At 39.4% G+C, this 23168-nt stretch overlaps 3 protein-coding genes across 6 annotated transcripts; all 3 read left to right on the top strand.

Moving 5' to 3' along the window:
- LOC306987895 (SLAM family member 5-like) overlaps positions 1 to 23168 on the top strand; it is a 332963-nt gene that overhangs the window by 209954 nt on the left and 99841 nt on the right.
- LOC306988765 (uncharacterized protein) lies at positions 8700 to 13071 on the top strand (the record flags this gene model as incomplete). The annotated part of the gene is made up of 5 exons (XM_079593914.1): positions 8700 to 8721; positions 8987 to 9271; positions 9480 to 9593; positions 9702 to 9763; positions 12771 to 13071. 5 exons carry the CDS (start codon positions 8700 to 8702, stop codon positions 12816 to 12818), a joined length of 531 nt encoding a protein of 176 aa, XP_079450040.1. The 3' UTR covers positions 12819 to 13071.
- LOC306987902 (SLAM family member 5-like) lies at positions 13657 to 21601 on the top strand. Of its 5 annotated transcripts, none has more exons than XM_079592535.1 (7): positions 13672 to 14067; positions 14346 to 15925; positions 17220 to 17549; positions 17747 to 18040; positions 18137 to 18268; positions 18680 to 18747; positions 20803 to 21601. In XM_079592535.1, the coding sequence occupies exons 3-7, from the start codon at positions 17264 to 17266 to the stop codon at positions 20857 to 20859; spliced, it is 837 nt and encodes a 278-aa protein (XP_079448661.1). In that variant the 5' UTR covers positions 13672 to 14067; positions 14346 to 15925; positions 17220 to 17263; the 3' UTR covers positions 20860 to 21601. The 5 variants fall into 5 exon arrangements, with proteins under 5 accessions (XP_079448660.1, XP_079448661.1, XP_079448663.1 ...); XM_079592537.1 differs by having other exon boundaries at positions 13747 to 14067; positions 15822 to 15925; XM_079592534.1 differs by lacking the exon at positions 14346 to 15925 and having other exon boundaries at positions 13657 to 14067.

The raw sequence follows: 23168 nt of genomic DNA, 5'->3' as shown, positions 1-23168 counted from the left end.
ATTGGTTAGGACGGCTGACTCTTCCTGAACGAGTCACCACTGAATGCTTGCCCTCCGTGTCAGTGTAACAATCCATGTTAGAGGATTGAGGTTGCTGCATGGGCCCATCAGCATTGGATGGTGTTGCGAGAGTCTCAGCATTAGTCACCACCGGAAGATCATCCTCAAAGTCAGTTGGAGGGGATTCTGAGACGTGGAGGAGATGCCGTCTGTTCCTGATGTACTTGCCACCTTGTGATGTCACAACGTAGCTATTTGGTTGCTGGGCAGGGGAAGTCACAATTGCTAGCCTGTCAAAACCACGTGCTGTCTGCATCCTGACAGTTTGCCCTGGCTTCAGTGCAGGGAGCTGATGAGCATTTCTGTCATAATAGTCTTTCCCCCTCAGTCTTTGTTTTGTGATGATGTCCTTTACGTTTGTGTGAACAACTGGCTGAAGCATGGCCTTGGTCACTGGGAGGAAGGTCCTTGTTTGTCTGGATAGAAGGCGTTGTGCAGGGGAGGGTAAGCCATCTCGTGGAAGATTACGAACATGGAGAAGTGCAGCACGGATGTCAGTATGATCACGGTAGCATTTTTCCAGAAGATGCTTGGCAGATCTAACAGCACGCTCAGCCAGTCCATTGGATTGGGGATAGTGAGGGCTGCTGCGGATATGCTTAAAGTCCCATGTGCGTGCAAAATCTTCAAAATCCTTGCACACAAACTGAGTAGCATTGTCAGTCATTAAAGTGTGAGGGACACCATGGACTGCAAAATGTCTTTTCAGCTTTGCGATAACCGTGATGCTTCTCATGTCAGGAAGGTAATCCAGCTCAAACCAGCCTGAGAATGAATCCACAAGGACTAGATGTGTTTTTCCATGCCATTCAAACAGGTCAGCAGCCGTGAAAGACCAAGGAAGATCCGGGATGTCATGAAGCTGCAGTGGTTCTTTTGTCTGATGAGGTTTGAGTGCATTGCAGGGTGCGCAACGAGAGAGTTCAGCGTCAATATCAATGTACATTGATGGCCAATACATAATTTCCTTAGCTCTGCGCTTTGTTGCTGTAATACCAGGATGGCCCTGATGTAGCTGGCCTACATAAAATTTTTGCAGCGCAGGTGGGATAATCAACCTCTCCCCTCGCAGCAGCAAGTCATCCTGAATGGCCAGCTCATCTCTCATTGAAAAGAAGGGACGCAAGGAATATGGAAGTTCTTTTGAGGTGGCTGGCCAGCCGTTTCTAATCATGTCAGAAAGCTGTTGGCATGTGACATCTTTTTGCACAGCCGCCCTGAGTTCATCTACCCGACGGGAAGATAGTACCTGGACAGTCATGACCTCCAGCAGGTCATCAGTGAGTTGTGGGTCAGATGTGGAGAGGTGGGCCCGGGACAAAGCATCAGCCACAAACAGCTCCTTACCACGTTTGAAGATGACATCCAAGTGATAACGATGCAGTTTCATCATCATACCCTGTAGTCGGGGTGAGGCCGTGTGGAGTGGCTTCTTTAATATGGTTATTAAGGGCTGATGATCAGTTTCTACAGTGACAGGGCGGCCATAGATAAAATCATGGAATTTTTTTGTTGCAAACACAAGTGCCAGCATTTCCTTTTCAATTTGAGCGTAACGGGACTCTGTGGGCGTGAGGGCCCTTGACGCAAATGCCACAGGCCGCCCTCGCTGTAAACATACTGCACCCAGGCCATGTTGAGAGGCATCCGCAGAGAGAACTACTGGTACGGACGTGTCAAAATATTGTAACACTGGGGGGTTTGTCAAAGCCTGTTTCAGTCTTGCAAAAGCCTTGTCATGAGTCTCATGCCAGCACCACTCCGAATCATGATGAAGCAACTGTCTTAACGGACCAGTGATGTCGCTGTACTGGGGAATGAATTTGGATAAGTAATTTGTCATGCCCAACAACTGCTGCAGAGCTTGTTTTTCCTGAGGTTTTGGCATGTCACATACTGCTTTCGTTTTTTCAGGGTCGGGTTTGACACCATCAGCAGTCAGCAGGTGACCCACATACTGGACTGAATTTACTCTGAATCTGCATTTGTCCGGGTTAAGTTTCATATTAATGGCACGAATTTTGTTCAGTACCTGTCGCAAACGATCATCGTGTTCCTCATGCGTCCGGCCCCAGATGAGGATGTCGTCAACTACAATTTCACAAGGCTCTCCAGCAAACAATTGCTCCATTGATCTCTGAAAGACCTCACTGCCTGTGGAGATTCCATATGGCATCCTCAAGAACCTGAAACGGCCAAACGGGGACATAAATGTGGTTAATTTGGATGAAGCTTCATCAAGGGGGACTTGCCAAAACCCACATTTAGCATCCAGGATGGTAAACACTTTAGCACCAGGCATATCTGCAATGATCTGTTCAATTGTTTTTAGGGGGTGCCGTGGTCTGAGGAGGGCTTTGTTAAGATGAACTGGGTCTATGCAAATCCTCACAGACCCATCTTTTTTTTGGGCTGCAACCATGGCGGATACCCACTCCGTTGCCTCAGTTACAGGTGTTATCACACCCAGCTCAGTCATGTGATTCAGTTCAGCTTTTACTTTTTCTTTCATGGCTATTGGTATTTTCCGGGGAGCACAGACTACAGGGGTCACTGTGTTATCCAGTCTCATATGATATACAACTGGCAAACTGCCAATGACAGCACAATCAAAAAGATCTCTGTATTCACGTACCTCCGGCGCCTCATGATGCAGCATGTGTACATCAGGTCCCAGTTGGATGAGTCCCATAGCGATGCTATCCTGTAGACCGAGAAGGGGTTTTACATCACGATCCACTACATGAAATTTAAATTCCCCACGGACACACTGCAACACTGTTGTTCCCTCAGTGTCGATTGTCTCTCCTCCATAAGCCACCAGATTGACTTTCTCTGCTATGTTGGTAGGGAAGGTGTGATTCAAACCTTTCAGCATTCGTTTTGATATTACATTACACTTGGCGCCTGTATCAACCTTTACTTTCAGTTGGCCATTTCCATTTTTCAATTTCAGAGTTGTGAAAATCTCACCCTTCTGACTGGTGAGCTCAACAGGGTCACAGAAAAAAGTGTCCTGCATATTGTCATCAGGTTGTGCATCCAGTTCATGTATTCTATCCCTTTGCTGGGTCCTAGGCTGATAGAACGCTTTGGCATCCATTTGCTGTTTTGGTGCTGCCCTGCAGCATCTCGCAAAGTGGTTTAGTTTACCACAGTTGTTGCAGCGTTTGTTGTATGCATAGCATTTGTTTTTTTCTGAAGGATGTTGGCCATTACAGTTTGAGCAACGTGTTTTTTGCAGAGCACATACCTCTGTGTCTTTTCTCAGCTCTCTCAGACTTCTCTCAGACTGTTCATGCAGCAAACATATGTTAACAGCCAAGTCCAGGGTGTGGTGTTTTTCACGGAGTAACTGTTTACGAACCGTGTCATTTTCTATACCGCAAACTATGCGGTCTCTAATGAGTTCATCTTGCAGTGATCCGAATTCACATTTCTTCGCGAGAATTTTCAAAGTGGAGACGTATGCTTGCACAGATTCGCTTGGTTTTTGAACAGCGGTATTAAACGCGTGTCTATCCATGATGACGTTTTTTGCTGGTAAGCACAATTCAGAGAATTTAGTTAGAAGTACCGCTGGATCCTCATGATCTTCCCCGTCATCATACACAAATGTTTCAGACTTGTCAACCGCTTCGGGACCGGCAAGGTTTAACAATGTGTAGGCTTGTACCTTCTTCGATTTATCCGACAGGCCTGCACCGCAATAGATGCGCCATTCCTTTTCAAACTTTCTCCAGTTATCGGCAATGTTGTCATCAAAGACCAACGGGTCGATACGGCGAAGCCCCTGGGCCATTTTTATCCCACTTCTTACACCATGTAGTTTTTGATAGACAGAAACACAGAGAAGCCGTCTTGCTTCGTACACCTAGTTTATTGAACTGGCCGCTCTACCTCCGTGCTCTCTGTTTCACGTCATAGGAGGAGCGGCCGCACTTAAAGGGGACATACACATCACTCTACAACGAGATCATGAGCTAAGACGTCTTCCTTTAAGGTAACAACGTTTTTTTTTACACAGGATGTGTTAGGGTAGGCCTATATAACCTTGGCGAAAGGGACTAGACTTTGCCTTCTCATGTCAGATGCTCTCTGTGTGAGAATGCCATGGGCCTTCTCATATCAGACGCTGTCTGTGTGGGAACGTCTTATTTCATGCATGAAATAAAATACTTTGTTTAATCTTTTGAGAGTCGACTTTGTCTCCTTCATCCAGGTTTTAATATTGATAATTTCCACAACAGCTTCTCTACTACTTATTGTGAAATTATTATTTTTATATTTGCTATTAGTATTATCGGGATAGGCCTACTATTATTAAATTATTAAAATACGGGACAAATCGCGTCCCTTATTGATTTGATACGCATAATCTTACTTGTAAATACGGGAAGCTTACAGATCACTGTGGAAAAAAATCATTAATGAAGGAACTCTTACCAGGCAAAATATCATTAAGCACTTTTTTTCTGACAATAATTATTTTCTTGATGCTGTTAATATTTTTGCATTTTCCCTTGAATGTGTACTGGTAGCCTATTTTAAGTTGTTTACAGACCTTATTGTATTGTACCTCTAGGAATGAAATTACAGAGACAATTACGCGACTCATTTTTGCTTCCACTCAATAGCAAACTTGACTTGAATAAAATAAAATGGCTTTATTTTAAAATGTTCTGTATATGCGCATTAAATCCATCAAATTTAGGTTTAAAATCATGTGATTTAAAATGTTGTAAAATTAACTATTTTGCATGTATGTACACTCTTAAAAATGCTGGGTTGTTTCAACCCAAATTTGGGTAAAATACTGTATGGACGAACCCAACCGTTGGGTTAACATTTTTTATTTAAAAAAAAAATGTAACCCAATGGCTGGGTTTGTCCATATTTTACCCGGGTTTGGGTTGAAACAACCCAGCATTTTTTAGAGTGTAGAGAGAAACTAGGAAAGCATCACATTTATTTAAATAATTACTTGTTTATCAATAATTACTTATTACTATCTAACAGTACTACTGCTACACAGGTTAGAACATCATCTCAATTCAATATTGAGCACGTCACTGAAGACCAGCGCATGCGAATCATAACCCAAACACACCTCCATCCAGTACTTATTGGATCATCCAGCTACATCATCGTGCTACAGGCTGCTGAGATCTCAACATTATTTTCAACATGAATCATGCGAATGCAGTGGCAGGCCATCAGGGCCAGCAAGGCCTTCTCTGCTGGCCTAAACACTATCAGAAAACTTGTGATTTCATATATTTTCCTATGAATGAGTATTAAATTATCCCCAATTGTTCATTCTCTTAATTTCAGCTTTTCTCTTGTTGCGCTGCTTCCACTGGTGAATGTTATGTTAGAGCTTTTATCCAATCATATTTCAGCCATCATGTGTTGCCAGGGTCAAAGAAATCTGCCTTGAGGCCTTCAGAATTAGTGAGAGCACACATTAAAGTAGGGCTATGCAGTTTTGTGAATTTCTTCGCTGTATTCTCGCTTTTTGCTCGCAGGTTTCTCTATAGAGCTCCCCCTACAGCTTCAGAATAGATATTTGACAACACTGTCGAAAAACTCGTTGGTGACTCTCAGATACCAGAGGCTAGTAGATCAACGACATCAAAGCAGACGGGACAATCTTTAAAACGTCGTCTTCATTCGGGTTCGAAAAGCGTGAGGGAACACAATAATGATAGCATTTTAGCAGATTTTTTTTTGCCGTAAAGCAATTTTACATCGCGAGACCTGATATCACGCGATACTTCCTGACGCCGTGTCCGGCAACCCGCTGGCTCAAAGTTGCAAGGGTGGTTTTTCCACTCACATGCTATAGGGGGGTGCGAGACAACCACCATTCAACCTGAAAAAAGTAATATAACCATTCCAATGACTCCGAAGCTGTTAAATTCAGGTAAAAAAAAAAACTGCATAGTTCACCTTTAAAATGAATGGAAATGAAACTGTTGCTTTAACCAATCAGATAATCAATCAGATTTAATCAGCCAATCAGATTTTGATTGAACTACACTGGGGCCATCTAGCAGGCGTACAATAACATCTGCATTTTCTGGTCTTTTGATTGGATGGTCAGACAGAGCGCTAGTATTCAGAGCTAGAAAACCGCATCTGTAGCGAACTGCATAAACAAAAATATATTCCTGTAGACTTAATCGTTTTTCAACCCACAAATCAATGTTTCTTTCCCTCCTCGATCCCCAGCAGTTTCAAACCTACCGGAAAATAATCCCTTATCCGGCTTAACGCAGAGTCACTGGTGATAGAAAAGATTGTTGGAACTGAAACGCACAGATAACCAGTAATGAACGAGCACCGATTGCCTCCAATTGCCTGCATTTGTCTGCGATTTCGTAAAATCTGACGGCGATTGAAAACCGTGCAGTGTGAACTCGGCATTAGACGTCATAAGACATAAGACGCTCACTTGTCGCCACCTACTGGTGTAACTTTGTAACCTAAGGAAAGGGTCAGAGAGATAGTCTTTTTAAAGAGAAACATTTGAACTTTCTCCTGCAGTGTTTTCATTGCATCTTTAACGGCACTGATGTAACCATCCATTATAGTACACATCTCCAAATTATAACACTGTGCATTTAGAATGATTACTAAATATACGGTAACATTGTGTTTTTATTGTAAGCTAAAGCAATGACTGTTAAAAATAAAAAATAATAAATTAATTTAAATGTAAAATTCGTATTAAATCAATGAATGCTAACTTGCCAAACAGAAGTATTTCTTATTTGATAGTTTTTCAAACATATTTTTTTATGGATTAAGTTTATTTGACATTCTGTGTAAGGGAGATCAGACTGTGAGGTTTATAACATCAGGACAGGAAGATGCTCTTCACCTGCAAACTAAACACACATCAAACAAATGGCCATGAGCTCATTTTCTGTCAAGAGTTCAACCCAGAAAAGTGACCGCAGCGGGTTTCAGTTTGACTCAGACCTGCTCGTGTCAAAGAAATGCTCGTGGCAATAATGCGAGATGGCGGATATCCTTTGCCATTTGCAACAATTTAATGATTATAAAAACCATTCTGATATTCATAAGATTTATTGTATCTTTAAATTTAGGTTGACTAATCCAGTTTTCCACTCTTCTACTTTTTCATATTTGACAGTCGAAAACTACCTCTCAGTGCCCATCAATGTAAAAAAATAAAAATAATTCCAGATTGTTTTTGGCCCTTGAGATCCAGAAGAACATATACATATACAATATATATAAAATCATGACATACGTAAAGAGTGTGTGTGTGTGTGTGTGTGTGTGTGTGTGTGTGTGTGTGTGTGTGTGTGTGTGAACTAGTAGGGTGGTCAAACTCTTTGGTGGGAGGATTCACACACCAGGTTCAGTGTTTTCAGCGGATAGTCTTATTAGTTCACGCTGAACTACTAAAGAAAATGTTTCGGACGCTTGTTTTGTTCTGTTTGTGCTCTCTGATTGGTAAGTTATAAATGCATTTTTATGGTTTCATTAATTTTCATTTCATAAAAAAAGATTCTGCAACTCTTCACCATAGTTTAAGGATTTATTTGCAATTACTGTGAGATCTTATGATTCGGGCCTCTTCTCAGTGAGTCTGTTATAATGAGGCAAATATAAAGCTGAGTCCAGCAGAATTAAACTTAAACTAGTTTTACTTGGCTGTAATTAACTTGTATGCAACTTAACATAAAAATGTTTTCCTTTGCAGATAATTTTTTTTAAAGATAAAATTATTGATACACACACATTGTGTCTTTTCATATGTGACTTTTCATTTTAGTTTGGTGTCTCTGCTGCTGTTAATGGTTAAAAACTGTTCTTCTCAGGCTTTCTAAACCAACATGAGTATTAATCTGAAAACCTGTTCATGTTCTTCAGGTGTGTTTGCTGCCGAAACAAATGAAATACAGTCAGTGTCAGTGATGGAGGGAGATTCTGTCACTCTAAACACTGATGTTACTAAAAAACGTGAAGAATATGACAACATACTGTGGAAATATGGAGTTAATAAGTATGCTATAGCTGAAATCAGTAGAAATTATGGATTATTCACATTTGATGTTCTTGATGGGAGATTCAGAGACAGACTGAAGCTGGACGATCAAACTGGATCTCTGACCATCACACACACCACAACTGAACATGCTGGAGTTTATCATCTAATGATAAGTGGAGCGAAATTGACATTAAAATCATTCAATGTTTCTGTCTATGGTGAGTAGAGATCATTTGTTCAAACATTCTCATGTTATTGTTTTATTAAAATAATCTTTGGTTCAGTACAAAATAAGCAAAATCCACCGCATTTGTGTCATAAGGTTGATTACCACAAAAATAATTTTGACTAAGAAACAAAAAATCAAGGTTACGGTATACGGTGAGGCGCTTCCAAGTAAATGAGGTAATTTGTTTTAAGATATAAAAGTAGAGATGTGGAGCTTATAATTTCATAAACACACATACATTAATTCTACTGTCAAAATAGTGTATTATTTGAGCTGCAAAGCTGTTTAAATCATATTTTTTCCAGGCGTTTTAGGGTTTATGGTGTTGTGTTGTAAAGCAATAAAGTTACGAATTTAACTTTACAAAGGACTTAGTGTTTAAAGATGGACCCCATTGATGTCCATTGTAAGCGCCTCACTGTAACCTACATTTCTTCTCTCTCTTTTTTTTTAAACAAACTAAAATTAAAACAAGGGCTGAGGCATTATTCTTTTTGTGGTAATCAACTTCATGCAGTTGACTGAGCTTAATTTGTACTGAACTTTACATAATGAAATGTTTACTTATTATATTTTGAGATGATGGAAACACTCACTGACCGGTAACACACTACACCAGATTGATGTTTAGATTGACCCAGATTTCTCTTTATTCTCTCGTGTTTTCTCAGCTCGTCTGCCTGTTCCTGTCATCATCAGTAACTCTTCACAATGTTCTTCATCATCATGTTCACTGGTGTGTTCATCAGTGTTGAATGTGAGTGATGCGACTCTCTCCTGGTACGCAGGAATCAGTGTATTGTCCAGCATCAGTGTGTGTGATCTCAGCATCAGTCTCTCTCTACCTCTGGAGGTGGAATATCAGGATAAAAACACCTACAGCTGTGTGGTGGCGTATTCATTCATCAACCGGACTCAACATCTGGATATCAACACACTCTGTCACACATGTGCAGGTACAGCAGCACTAATGTTTATTTACTGACCTGGGCTGCGTTTCCCCAAAGCATCGTAAGCTTAAGTTGATCGTAGAACAATTACCAGCCATGGTATCTACGATCAAATTAGGCTTACGATGCTTTGGGGAAACACAACCCTAAATTTAATTATAGATCACAATGGCACATTCACTCACATTAATGTCTCTCTTTTCCTCTCCTTCAGTTCCTCCAGTCTCAGTGTCTCTGATAGTGTGGATCTCTGCTGCTGCTGCTGGATCTCTGATGATTGTTGCTATAGTCGTGATCTTCTGCATCTGCAAGAAATGTAGAAAAACAGGTCAGAAGAGCAAGCAATTATCTGTATATAATGTTTATCTTTTTTAAGACACAACAAGTATAAAAAAAAAAACTCACTTGAACTCATCTGTGATTATTGTTAATGTAGTTCAGACCCGGCAAGAAGGCCGAACTGATTCAGCATTGTGTAAACCAACACCACGTAAAAAGGTAAGACGCTGCAAGTAGTCGCAGTCAGTTAGTGTGATTGAAGTTTGCTGATTGAAGTTTGCAGGTCAGTGAACAGTGTGGTTTATCGACTCAACTGTCATTAGTATTACCTTTAGCAGGGAGATGCAAAAAAAAAGCGTTTAAAGAGACAGCTCACCCAAAAATGAACATTCGGTCATTAATTACTCCCTCTCCTGTCGTTCCAAGCCCGTAAGAACTTCCGAACACAAATTATGATATTTCTGATGTAATCCGAGAGGTTTCTGACCCCTTCAACTTACTACTTCCAAGGCCCAGAAAGGTAGTAAAGACGTTGTTAAAATAGTCCATGTGACTCCAGTGGTTCAAACTCAATGTCATAAAGCAATTAGAATACTTTTTGTGTGCAAAAACAAACCGAAATTACGACTTTATCTCTTCTGTTCCACGTCATTCTCCTACTCTGACGTAGTATAGTAAACACAATGCAGCGCTTTCGGGTTCTACCCCAGAACGCCGGCTTGTTATTGGCCAACACTGGTCATGTGAGCACCACGCTAATTACTTATGTCAACAGTGTAGGGGAATGACGGAGAAGAGATTGTTGAATAAAGAAAGAAAACAATTTTAGTTTTTTTTGCGCCTAAAAAGTATTTTTGTCGCTGCATAACATCAAGGTTGAACCCCTGAAGTCACATGGACTATTTTAACGATGTCTTCATTACCTTTCTGGGCCTTGAAAGTGGTAAATATGCTGCAGTCTATGAAAGGGTCGGAAAGCTCTCGGATATCATCAAAAATATTTTCACTTGTGTTTTGAATATGAACACATGTTGTTCTTACGGGTTTGGAACGACATGAAGGCGAGTAATTAATGACAGAATTAAAATTGAGTAAACTACTTTTAGGGATGTTTTTATGCTATTTACACCAAGTTTGTGTACAGTTTGCACCTCAGTGTTTTCCATGTGGCCGATCTATTCTCATTTTGCAGAACTGAAAAAAATAATAATAATCAATTAGCCCTAATCAAAATGTATAAGCGCATTTTTTTGTCAGTAAAAGTATTTTTTTTATCACTGATAAATCCATTTTAGTGTTATTAGCTAATACATTAAAGTGCATACATAAAAAGGTCGCTAATGTCGCTAATATTTCTGTCGCTAATATTCATACTTTTCTTTTCTACTTTAGACGTAGGCTACACTAGCCAAGTGAAATTTTGCTAATTGAGAAACAAAGGCAGACATCTGTGTTTGCAGTGGTGCAGTGAGGGGAGCTCAGTCGTAGGCTCCTCTAATCTCGATTGAAACAAAACCCACATAAAGCTTTCACAACCTGTAAATACACAGTATGCTTAGAATTTGGCCGCCGAAACAACGGGGCCGTTGACATTCACCCCATCATCGCTTTCAGTGAATTGTGGATTTATCTGTAGGCCAAACAATCTAATCTCTATTTTAACACACAGAACTCTGCATGAAAAAAAATTAAATAAAACTACATGCAAATAAATTAGATTTTGTTAGCCAAAGGCTATACTTTTTAAGGGGCTTTAACACTAATTTGAATGAGGGTCGGATCCCCCCACAACAAAGGTACAGTAACTGCCAATAAAAAATACAAATGAGGTCGACAAGACAAGAAGTGACGACTAGCCTACCCATGAGGATACATAGCCTAGGCCTACAGTGATCCGTCGAAAGGCCAGATACACATATAGTAGAGACACTATAGCCTACATGAAAATAAACAAACGGCAGCGATCATTAAACAATATAATTCCATTAATTTTTGTATAAAAACAGATCAGTCTTGTTCTGTCTCGTGTCTACACTGGGTGTGTGTGGTGTGTATCATGACTGAACTAGATTTTAGACATTATAACTAATCAGTGGAGTTGTTGCATCTTTAGATTACGGATGGCAGATTTCTCTTTTTCACATGCTGCTGTACCTGAAAGGTGTACACATATCATGAATTGTTATGGATGTTATTAGTTATAGCCTAATCTAAAACTTTTGACCGTTACACAACAGCCAGCCTGCGGTTTGTGACCTATACTAATTTAAATGAGGTTCAAAATCACAAGCGTTACAACATGACATGTAAACAGTTGTAACTTTAATAAATAAATTGGGTTGTTGGGTTAAATAACCCAAACAAATTCAGTTGTATGCCATTCGATTTTCATCGGAGAGAAAGTAGGACACAGAGTTGCTACTCATGTTGTGTTGAAGTGTGTCCTCGAGCTGCAGCGTCTCTGCGGTTTATCATTATCTGAGCTAAGATGCAGCTTTTGCAGACGTTGGTTTCTTTGTAGACTTTAGAAGTCTCTGCTGCTGTGTCATTCTCGGACTGCAAACCTGCAGAACTGAATCTGTTTGATGATTTAACGGTTTAAAAAGTCATGATGATGTCATTTCCTCTTGCTGCTCCATGTTAGCATCTGTTCTGTACGCTTTTTCGAAACAAAACAATTTTGTCTTTCCTGCTTCTGTCTCCTAACCGTGGTTGGGAGACACAGGGGAGATCCGCCTTCTCCAGGGCCGGTAGTTCTCCTCCCGGGGTTAACTCCCTAAACTTCACGCTGTTTAGTGAGATGGTAGCATATACAAACAAAGAGGCCGTCTTGCCGAAGAGTTTAGGTGCTTTATTTTGCTGGCTGCACTCAAATGCACCGGTCACCGTATCACTTCCATCCACACCACTCTCATCCGCTGCTTCGCGGGCGTCATATAGGCTACAGGAAGGAGGGGCGCGCCTCGGACACGCGCACTCACTCACTCTCATTCACACACACTGACACACACACACACTGACACACACACACACACACTGAGCTGTCCTAAACTAAACACACTGGAGACACATCCCACAACAGCAGATTACATAAATGAGAGTGAGTTAATATAATTATGAATAAGCTTGTGAATATAATAACAAGGTTATTCAGACATAAGCTAGCCTATAGTATGCTGTGCTGTCGCATCAGCAAGTTCCTGATTGAGTTTGTGTTTCCTTGCAGAAATCAAAGGCGGAGGCTGTGTATGAAAATGTCCCTAAAAAACGATGATCATATACTGTATTTATCTACTGGAATTGATGTTAAAGCTCATACGGGACAATACCTCACACTTTTGGTTTTATCCACTCTCTGTCAGGATGTTTCTGTTTTGTGATGTTTTTTTGTATCATTATATTTTGGTGTTATTGCACTGTCTGAAATTGGTAACCAGTAATAACATGAGAAATGCAACTAAAATAATCTATTTTAGATTGTGATTTGGAAATGTAAAGTTCATTAATAAACATTAATCACACCCTTCACTGTGCATTTACTGTTCTCGTTTTATTTAATTTTTTACAAAATATAGGCTAATTTAATATTAAGTAGCCTACATTGTATTGATTTCAGTATCACACACGATACGCTCTGCTGGATACTATTGGATGACAAGCACAGCATCGCTCTCTAGTGTTCACAGCAGAGAATCTCCTTTAAGAATAGCAGTGGTTCATTCATTTCTCGAGGCTTCTGGTCTCGAGACACCTGCTTGTCAATGGAAACATGGTGAAGGGGAAAAAATTGCCAGGAGTGTGGCAGCGCCACAATGTTACATCGTTCATCATGATATAGGCTACATACATAAAAACGTATTATGTATGTCTCTGTGAAGTATTTATGGTCAGTGTTGTTTTCAGAATTCAGAATTGTGTTACTGGGCAGTGCTTGTTGATTATATACGGATTGGGAAGTTTTTTAGACTGGACAAAAGAAGGTGAAAGTGATTAAGGTGGACTGGACAGAGAGAAGTGGAAGTGATTGTGTAAGTTGAGAGGGGAAAAAAATATCGTTCCGCAAAAAGTGATCCTCTTGAAGCACTGCACTCAAACGAGGCTTCAAACGTCACCGCTGACGTCATTTCACTAACGGAGCACCAGCGGGAAGCACCTGTTCTTCTCGACAGTCTTCACAGAGCCCCGGTATCAGGCGTATAGCATCGCAAACGTTATTTACAAACCAGGTTAACTTTAATTTGTCATTCGTCAGCAGATCCTTTTGAGAGTTACAGAAGTTTAGATTTTGATGTTTTGTTTTCTGAAAATGTGTCGTCAGTGATGTTCGATTCTTGAACGAATCGTTCTTTTTAACCGGTTCTCAGGAAGTAACCGGTTGAACCGGTTCACTAATCGATCGAACTGATTCGAACAGATGACGTAAAACGCACAGCCGAAGTTGGACGTCCGACTGAAAAAGAACCGATTGAGCTGGTTCAACCAAATGTCGAAGTTTGCCGAGGATTACCGAGGAGTCTGATGAGGTACGTAGCCTACTTCTAAATGCTTATGACTAGTTTTATAAAAGCCCTACATTAAAAAAAAACTATTAAAAAAAACACATGAAATTATGATCAACCTAAATTTTAGTAGCCTATGGTTTATTCTGCATGCAGATTTTTTTAATTATTTTTTTTAAATGTAAAATCAGACCTTATTCTTAAGACTTGTTTATTCTTTCTATAGGGTACTTTAGACATATAACATATCTGTGTTTGAGCATAAATGTCTGTAATGTGTGCGGTTGGTGCAAAACTTTTAGGAATTCTATCCAAGCCTCCTTTCCACTGCACTCGACAAACGACCATAGACAGTAAAATAAATGGACACAGCGACCCCATAGACTTCAACAGAGAAAAGTGAAGTAAATTAGAAGCACTCACTTCCTGATGGCTGACCAAACTGAGCTTGACGGCGTAGATGTGACGTGAGCAACCTGCCTGACAGCTGTAAGTCTTCTAGCTGTGCAGAGAGAAATCTGAATCATTCCCTTACGAATCTCGGAGAGCGTGAGCATTAGCTGTCCATGAGCTATAGCAGCAGGATCAACTTTATCACTCTCTATGGGCTTCTCCCTTGACTTTATCTGACTTTATGCCTCCACGTGGTGCATGGAGGCGAGTATCCGTTCCCTCGACCAGCCCTCTTGAGCCCAAAAGGTTATTTGTTTGCTAGCAGCCATATCCCACTGTAGCCCAAGACTGGTCACCCACTGAAGCTAAGCAGGGCTGAGCCAGGTCAGTACCTGGATGGGAGACCTCCTGAGAAAACCAGGTTGTTGCTGGTAAAGGTGCTAGTGCGGCCAGCAGGGGGCGCTCACCCTGTGGTCTGTGTGGGTCTAACGCACCAATGTAGTGACGGGGACACTACTGTCAAAGAGCACCGTCCTTCAGATGAGACGTAAAACCGAGGTCCTGACTCTCTGTGGTCATTAAAAATCCCATGGCACTTCTCGTAAAGAGTGGGGGTGTAACCCCGGTGTCCTGGACACATTGCACCCATTGGCCCTTACCAATCATGGCCTCCTAATAATCCCCATCCATTGAATTGGCTCTATCACTCTCTCTCCTCTCTCCACCTATAGCTGGTGTGTGGTGAGCGCACTGGCGCCGTTGTACTGTGGCTGCCGTCGCATCATTCAAGTGGATGCTGCACATGATATGATTGTAAAGCGCTTTAGGTGTACAGTACATATGAAAGCGCTATATAAATGTGTCATTCTATTCTATTCTTGCTCCACTGTCTCGAGCGTCCTTGGCGGCAGATTCTGCTCTGATCCGACTCGATGTCACCGCGACAAGGTAACTTTAGTTTCCAAAGTAAACAAACATCAAAACCTAAGTGGCAGCCACTCATGGACAACTTTAGAATATAAACATAGTTAAACACAACATTAATGTCCCAGGCCAGGTTCCCTCTCATCCTTCACTGTCGTATCTACTCCTTTTTTCCTCCTCTGTGAGAAACTCGAGGCCAGTGTGTCACGCAGGTGATGCTCATCAGCACTCGCGCCACCGGCCCCGCTCTGTTCCCACAACTCTCGGCCCCGCCCTGCTTGCCACACCGCCTCAAAACTCTTGAACGTCTTTTAAAGACTCTATGCCGTGAACTCCACATACTTTTGAAAGCATTTAAAGCATTTTTTTCAAGTCTTGACCTGAAGATTTAATAGTTTTTTCCATTAGAATTGCTACTTTCTGCCATAATTTGTTGTCTTTCTATCACCGCATCTACATAGTTAACCGTTTGGAGGTTTCCGCCTGCTTGCTCCCACTTGGACCACAAGCCCCTCCCACTGAGAGATTTCCGAGCAGAAGTGATGCTTACTTGTCTTTTTCAACGGTAGTTTCTTATCTTGTAGTTTCTTATCTTGATGCATCTGTAGAAAAAGAGTCTGAGCTGTGCATAGAAACAGGAAAAGGCCCCTCACCAAACTAAACACACATGCCCTAAATACCCTTTCTCTCTCTCACAAACAAGCTTGTCCTACAACAGATCAGACATTTCTGAAGACAATCGACCGCAGAGGTTTCAGTTTGACTCAAGCTGAACTTTAGTAAAACTGGTAATCTGAGATGACAGACAGTTTATACTTTGTTCTTTGATTTTTTCCCACACAATTGAATAAACTGAATATATACAACACAATACTCTTTTACTTTTACATATTGAACATAACTATATCTTTCAAAAATGTAGTTAGTAGAAAAAAAAAAATGTCTTCCAGCATTATCAGTTAATTTGGGCATTCATTCATTTATATATATATATATATATATATATATATATATATATATATATATATAGATAGATATAGATGTAGACCGTAGATATATATATATATATATATATATAGACCTATTTTCAAAACACGTTCAGAGCGTGTGTGTGTAAAGTAGGAGGGTCAAAAGTTTCAAAAATCGGTTGAGCAGGTTCAGTGTTTTAGCAAAGACAGTCTTGTCAGATCAGACGTTTCGCTGAAGACCTGAACAATATTTTTCGGATGTTTCTTTTGTTCTGTTTCTGCTGCTGGAGTCTGATGGGTAAGTAAAAAAAAGCAAAAACATTTTATGGTTTAATTAAAGTTTCAGGGAAATAAAGCTGCTGCTAGAGTTCAGATTACATTATTTTATACTTTTAGATGTTACTTTGAATCCAGGTCTCTGTGTTTGGAATTGGAATTTTAAGTGGAAATTTCCTGTCCTTCTATTCTGACTATACATTTTCTCTCGCTTAGAAATCCAAAACCTCAATTGAACCGCTTTCAAATCTCAGGTGTTTTTTTTTGTGATTTTCAGTATCGTAATTTTCAAAGATTACAAATGCACACTTTTCTTCCCAGCAATTTCTTAAAAAGTATATTAAATATATCCAGCAGAATTGATCTTGTACTTTCAAACTGTAATTATCATCATGTATTTATTTTTTTCAATATATTATTTTACTCTATAGTAGATAAGTTTAAAAAAAAAAAAAAAAGATAAAATATTTACCTTTTTACCATCTTCACCTTTCAATTTGCTTTTGTATCTTTGCTGTTGCTCTGGATGTTCTTCAGTTCATATTTGAACAATTCAATCTACTTCTGATTTCAGATTTTGTAAACCATGCTTTTGTCTCTCTTCATGTTCTTCAGGTGTGTTTGGGGCCGGAACAAATGAAACACTGTCAGTGTCAGTGATGGAGGGAGATTCTGTCACGCTAAACACTGATTCTGAAATACGTAATGACGACATAACATGGACATTTGGAGCTGAAAACTCTCTCATAGCTAAAATAAAAAAAAAGAAACAAATCTTCTCCACATATGATGTTCCTGATGGGAGATTCAGAGACAGACTGAAGCTGGACGATCAAACTGGATCTCTGACCATCACACACACCACAACTGAACATACTGGAGTTTATAAACTACAAATATTTGGAGCTAAACTGACATTTAAAACGTTCAATGTTTCTGTCTATGGTGAGTAGAGATCACCAATCCTGCCTTTTACATTCTTTATTAACTATTTACATATTGAAATGTTTAATCATTTATATTTTGAGATCACAAACACAATCACTGTCAACACACTAAACACTCAATCAACACACTGATCCAAAAATATGATTGTTGATTACATTTATCCATATTTCTCTTTATTCTCTCATGTTTTCCAGCTCGTCTGCGCACTCCTAACATCACCAGAGATTGTTCTTTATCGTCATCTTCATCATCATCAAATTGTTCATTGGTTTGTTCATCAGTGTTGAATGTGTGTGATGCGACTCTCTCCTGGTACGCAGGAATCAGTGTATTGTCCAGCATCAGTGTGTGTGATCTCAGCATCAGTCTCTCTCTACCTCTGGAGGTGGAATATCAGGATAAAAACACCTACAGCTGTGTGCTGAACAATCCCATCAGCAACCAGACCACACATCTGGACATCAACACACTCTGCCACACATGTGCAGGTACCACAGCACTCATGATATATGTGTGTATTCACTCATTCACTTAATGACCGTCTCTCTTTATCATCACAACACGCTCTGCTTCACTTTGTCCAGTCTCAGACTCTCAGATCTCAGTCTCAGACTCTCTGATAGTGTTGATCTCTGCTGCTGTTGGATCTCTGATGATTGTTGTTGCAGTTGGGATCTTCTGGATCTGCAAAAAACAAAGAAAAAAAGATCGAGAAGGCAAGTGTTACCTACAGCTTTTTTAAACAAGTATAAACAAATGTATACTCTAAATATTTAAATCAGTTGTTAAATATAATTATGATTTAATCATTTATTCTTACAATTTTAGTAGTTTCTTTTTACTCGTCTCACTCACAAACTGCATTAAATTTAAAATTAAATTTACACTCTAAATGCAAACACGGAAATGCTTATCTACATTATTTCAATAATAACACAACTGTCTCCAGTTTATGAACATAATTGTGCATGTATAAGGATTCAGCTTTCTGCTGCTGATCAAATTAACATTGTGTTCATCGAAAATGACGTGTTAAGAATATTGTTCTAAATATAATTACTGCATACTCTGTTTTAATGTAAAATTCATGAATGCTAATTCATCTTTTATTATTATTATTTAAACAGATCAGTCTTGTGATGTAGAAATAAAGTATGCTGACCCAATGAGCTACAGAGGAAATGCACTTAAATCGGTAAGATATTTGAATCTCTGCATTTAGTCTGTATTTGCTTGTGTTTTTGTCTGTATAATGATCTCACACTGCACAACATTATTATATTAGATATTCTAAAAGCCATAACATCAATGTGAAAACTTCACTATCGATACCTTTAACTGACTGTAAAATCTCTTTAGTCATTAAACATTTTTCAAAATATCATCATTAAAATCATTAAACAAAATAATTTTTCACACATGTGAAAAATCTAATTCCAATTCTAACACTTCTAATTTTGAACAAGACTAGAACAAGACCAAGTTTGTGTTGTCAGCTGCTAGCCCTATCTATCGCATATTAGCATACTAAACATAATTTCATTGAATGATCGGGAAGAGACTCTTTAGCACAATGACAACCAGAAATAAAAAACAGCTCAAAAACAATAACAGAAACTCAAAATCTCCATATATAACTGAACATTGAACACTAATAAGTCTATCCCTTTACGGAAAAACACATAAAATAATGCTTACTTTCTACATTTGCAGTGCAGACGGTATACAACATAAGATAAACATTAACATAAACATGCAAAGCGTTTATGTTAACCCAACATAAAATTATTAAGTTACCTTCCATTTGATTATTAGGCGAATTAAGTTAACGTTGTGTTTGTTTTGAGCAGTGAACAGTGTTTATTTTATGTATTTACAAGATCAGATCGTCCATGAAATCTAAATCCGCAAGTAGTCCTCCACTCCCGTGTCAATGCGGAAGAATTCAGAGGCGTCCTGGTCGGTGCGGATGCAGCAGCTCGATTTATGATAAATGTTGCGGAAGAGGTTAATGAAACGAACCGGGATGCCGTATGAGTGAACAATTTTACAAAGCGTGCCATGAAGTAGCACTGTCGAATACTTTTGTAAAATCTATGAAATTGACCGGCGGTTTTCTGTAATTCAACTCTTCGCTCGATAATTGTTCTTAAGACGAAAATTTGTTCCAAGCAAGATCGACAGTGTAATATTACTTAATTTCAATTGATTTTATACAAAAAAATACTTTTGAAAGATATAATATTTTGCTATTTTGCATCACCACTTGCAATGTCAAATTTGGGTCCTGAAGCAACACGACTGAGAACTCAATCTGCTTCATGTTAGCTCAACAGTAAGAGGAAGTTAAATATTTGATCAAATTACATTGCATCACTGACTACGTTTACAAGCTGTTAAAATTCAGGTTATGGTCGGGTTAAGGTCACTATTCGGGTTTCTGAAACATTCGGGATAACCCGTTTACATGCGTGAGCAGAGAGAGTTACTCCTGTATACATGGAATGTGTAATCAGTCGCCAATATCCCTGTAAACGGCGACGCACGGTTAGCGTCTGGACGTACGGACAACATTAAGACGCAATATGCGTCATTTCCGATTCTTCTTCCTGTATCCAAAGACAACAACAACAGCAGCAGCAGCAGGCGGATAATGAATAGTTTGGGGCAGATAGCGATAGTCTTTGTTTGCGCTTTGGCGCTGGTACTGATCCAATAAAATACATTATATTCTTGGTTTTCACCACACTAATAAAGAAATTGGTGTCCTCCTCGCTCCAAAAGTGTGGTGCTGTGCTGCGTCTCGCCATGTTAACCTCGACTTGTTTACTTCCGCTATACTGCACGCGGGTTTTTTTCTGCGCCGTCTCTACTCAAAAGACCAAGATTCCTTGCGAATAGAACATGAGCAGAACACACATTTTGATGGGGATATGCCGAAACGCGTTTACAAGACCAAATATTCGGGATAGAAAAGGGGTACCCCAGGTATAATATCCCGGTTTTTAAAAACCGGGATAAGAGCATATCCGGGTTTTTGCCGGTGTTTACATGGCCGTGCGCAACCGGGTTATTGCTAATATTCCGGTTTTGAACGAGTTATTGGCTGCATGTAAACGTAGTCACTGTTATATAAACAAAACAAAAAAAACACACATGATTTCACATTGAATCTCAATCAGAATTCAGACACATTTTTAATATGATAATTTTATTGGTATTATATCTTGTGTGATGTTTTTTTTTACAGAAAGTTAAAGAAGAGGTTCATGTTGTGTATGCACAAGTCGCTACAAGAGAATCCTGAATCCAGAGAAGAAGCAGCCTCGTTTGACCCATTGGAAAAAAATGATTTTTGACTCTTAAAGGAATAGTTCACCCATGATTTACTTGCTCTAAAGCCATCCTAGGTGTATATACTGTAGCTTTCCTCTTTCACACGAACATGTTCACGCATACGGCCGTTGCCAGAAGCCAGTGATTTTAATGTATACAGTTTTAAATATGGATATTTTCCCTCCTAAAACCCATTGTTTCACTTAAGATTGACATGATTTTATGATGGATAGATGCACTTTTTGAAGCTTCTAAACCTTGGACAATTGTATAATTGTTATGCCCTTACGGAGCTGGGAAGAGCTGGAAGAGGTAGGTTTCTTTTGACTTTTGATAATCTTTATTGTAATAATTACTTTTATGTATATTAAATTACAATTAATGTATAAAGTGTGATTTTACTTTCCTGTGTGATTTATTTTTTCTCATTTTACCCTTTTTGAGTTGTATTTTTGTAAATAAGAGCACATGACAAGTACACCTCATATTTATTTTATAGAGAACATGAAGTGCAATTCACTCAAAGAGGCTGCTTGTTTGTTTTATACTATTTTCTTGTGTAATGTATTTTTTTTTTTTTACTCTATATATGTCCCCTCTTCTGCCCTTTTTGTATTGCAACTGAATGGGGGAGAAAATAAGAGTGATTCCCTCTCATAGAGGCTGCTTATTTTGTCTTGCATCAGTGGAATAAAAGATCCAGTGAAACCGTCGCCTGCTGTCCCGTGTCTAAGCTACACAGCGCAGAATAAAGTGTTTTATAACTGGCGTCGCTGGCCACACATCACGCTTGGCGTTGCGAGCCACCGGTTACACACTGAAAGTCTATTTTCAAGCTTAAAAAAGATTTTTGCAAGAAGAACAAACCTCATTGGTTCTGGTGGATCAAGCAAACAGATCGGAGCTTCTAACTGACTCAGCTAAAGGAGACATACGTGTAGCTTCATCTAAAAACCATAGATTCATCAAAACAAGTCATGCCTGCTTCATTTTGTACAGAGATGTTTTGATCTGTCGTGTGGACAAACAGCTTCATGAGCTTTCGACCACTGTAGGATGTTTATGTTTGAGGTGTGCGCTGTGCGGTTTCCATTTCTGCACATATGAAGCTCAGCATTTGACTTCCGCTCTGCACAGCTTCACAATGAAACTGATTCTGTTAGATAACAGATTCTGTCACAATAGTTTGTGACAATATTTTGAGATCTTACAGTGGGAATGTGAAATAAGAAAATATCATACACGTATGTGAAATTGTTCAAGGGCGTATACATCTCCATGTATCAATCACCTTAAATGCTCATGCTGTGGTCCTGTAGTTGCCCGTTTAACAAGAAAAGCAACAGTTATTTCTAGAAAGCTTCAACTATTCTTGATCTCACACCTTTAGTCTCCACATCCGGTCCCTGTTTAAAAAGATCATATTCATATCCAACAAAACATTGTTTGATCTTTGTAGGTAGGCTATGTAGCCTGATACTGAGATATTATATCATGTGACTGATGACTCAATATTGAAACTTTCTTCAGAAAACAGGGGACAACACAGGTCTATTTTAAGAAACATCTCTATACTTAAATGAATACATAAATGGCTGTCAATGTAGAAAGATGCCTTTTGCCCACATAATGCTGTAACTAACAAAGGGTTGCCTGGTCATTTAACAAGACAAACCTTTACTCTTTCATACATTAAACCCAGTAAATGAATGTAAAACTACCAGATATATCTGCTTTTAACAGCTTTCCCTCTTTTTACTGTACATGATCCAATTAAACTATCTAGACAGACCCTTTAGTCCACAAAATTAGGCTGGTTGTTCAGCTAATTTTCATTAATAATTTACTATTGATTTTAGTTCTGCTTGTGAAGCAAAGCATCTCCATTATTATCATCATGCATGCTTCTTCTTCCAAACATACTTTGTATGTAACTCCCAAGGTCCAATTGTGAGGCTTATTGAGTAGAGGGGTGTACAATTTTACCAATAATACCATAAACACTGTACACTGATGAGCCAACACATTATGATCAGTCACAGGGGAAGAGAATGTCGTTGATCATCTCCTAACAAGGCCACATGTTAAGGTCTGGGTAAATTAGATAGTGAGATGCTTGTTTGTGATTTGTATCAGGAATGTTTTCAAACAATCAGTTCTCGAAATCAATTTCACGAGTCAGGTAGAATAAATGGTATGCTTATCTGGCGTGTTGTCCGAGGACAGGGCTCCGAGCTCGGTATTTGGCCCGAACCCAAAGTAACCTGGTAGAGTCGACTG

This window comes from Phoxinus phoxinus (assembly GCF_949152265.1).
Source record: "Phoxinus phoxinus genome assembly, chromosome: 20".
In the NCBI taxonomy this organism is placed as follows: domain Eukaryota; kingdom Metazoa; phylum Chordata; class Actinopteri; order Cypriniformes; family Leuciscidae; genus Phoxinus; species Phoxinus phoxinus.
Note: the sequence above shows the minus strand (reverse complement) of the source record. Positions and strands in the feature narration are given on the sequence as shown.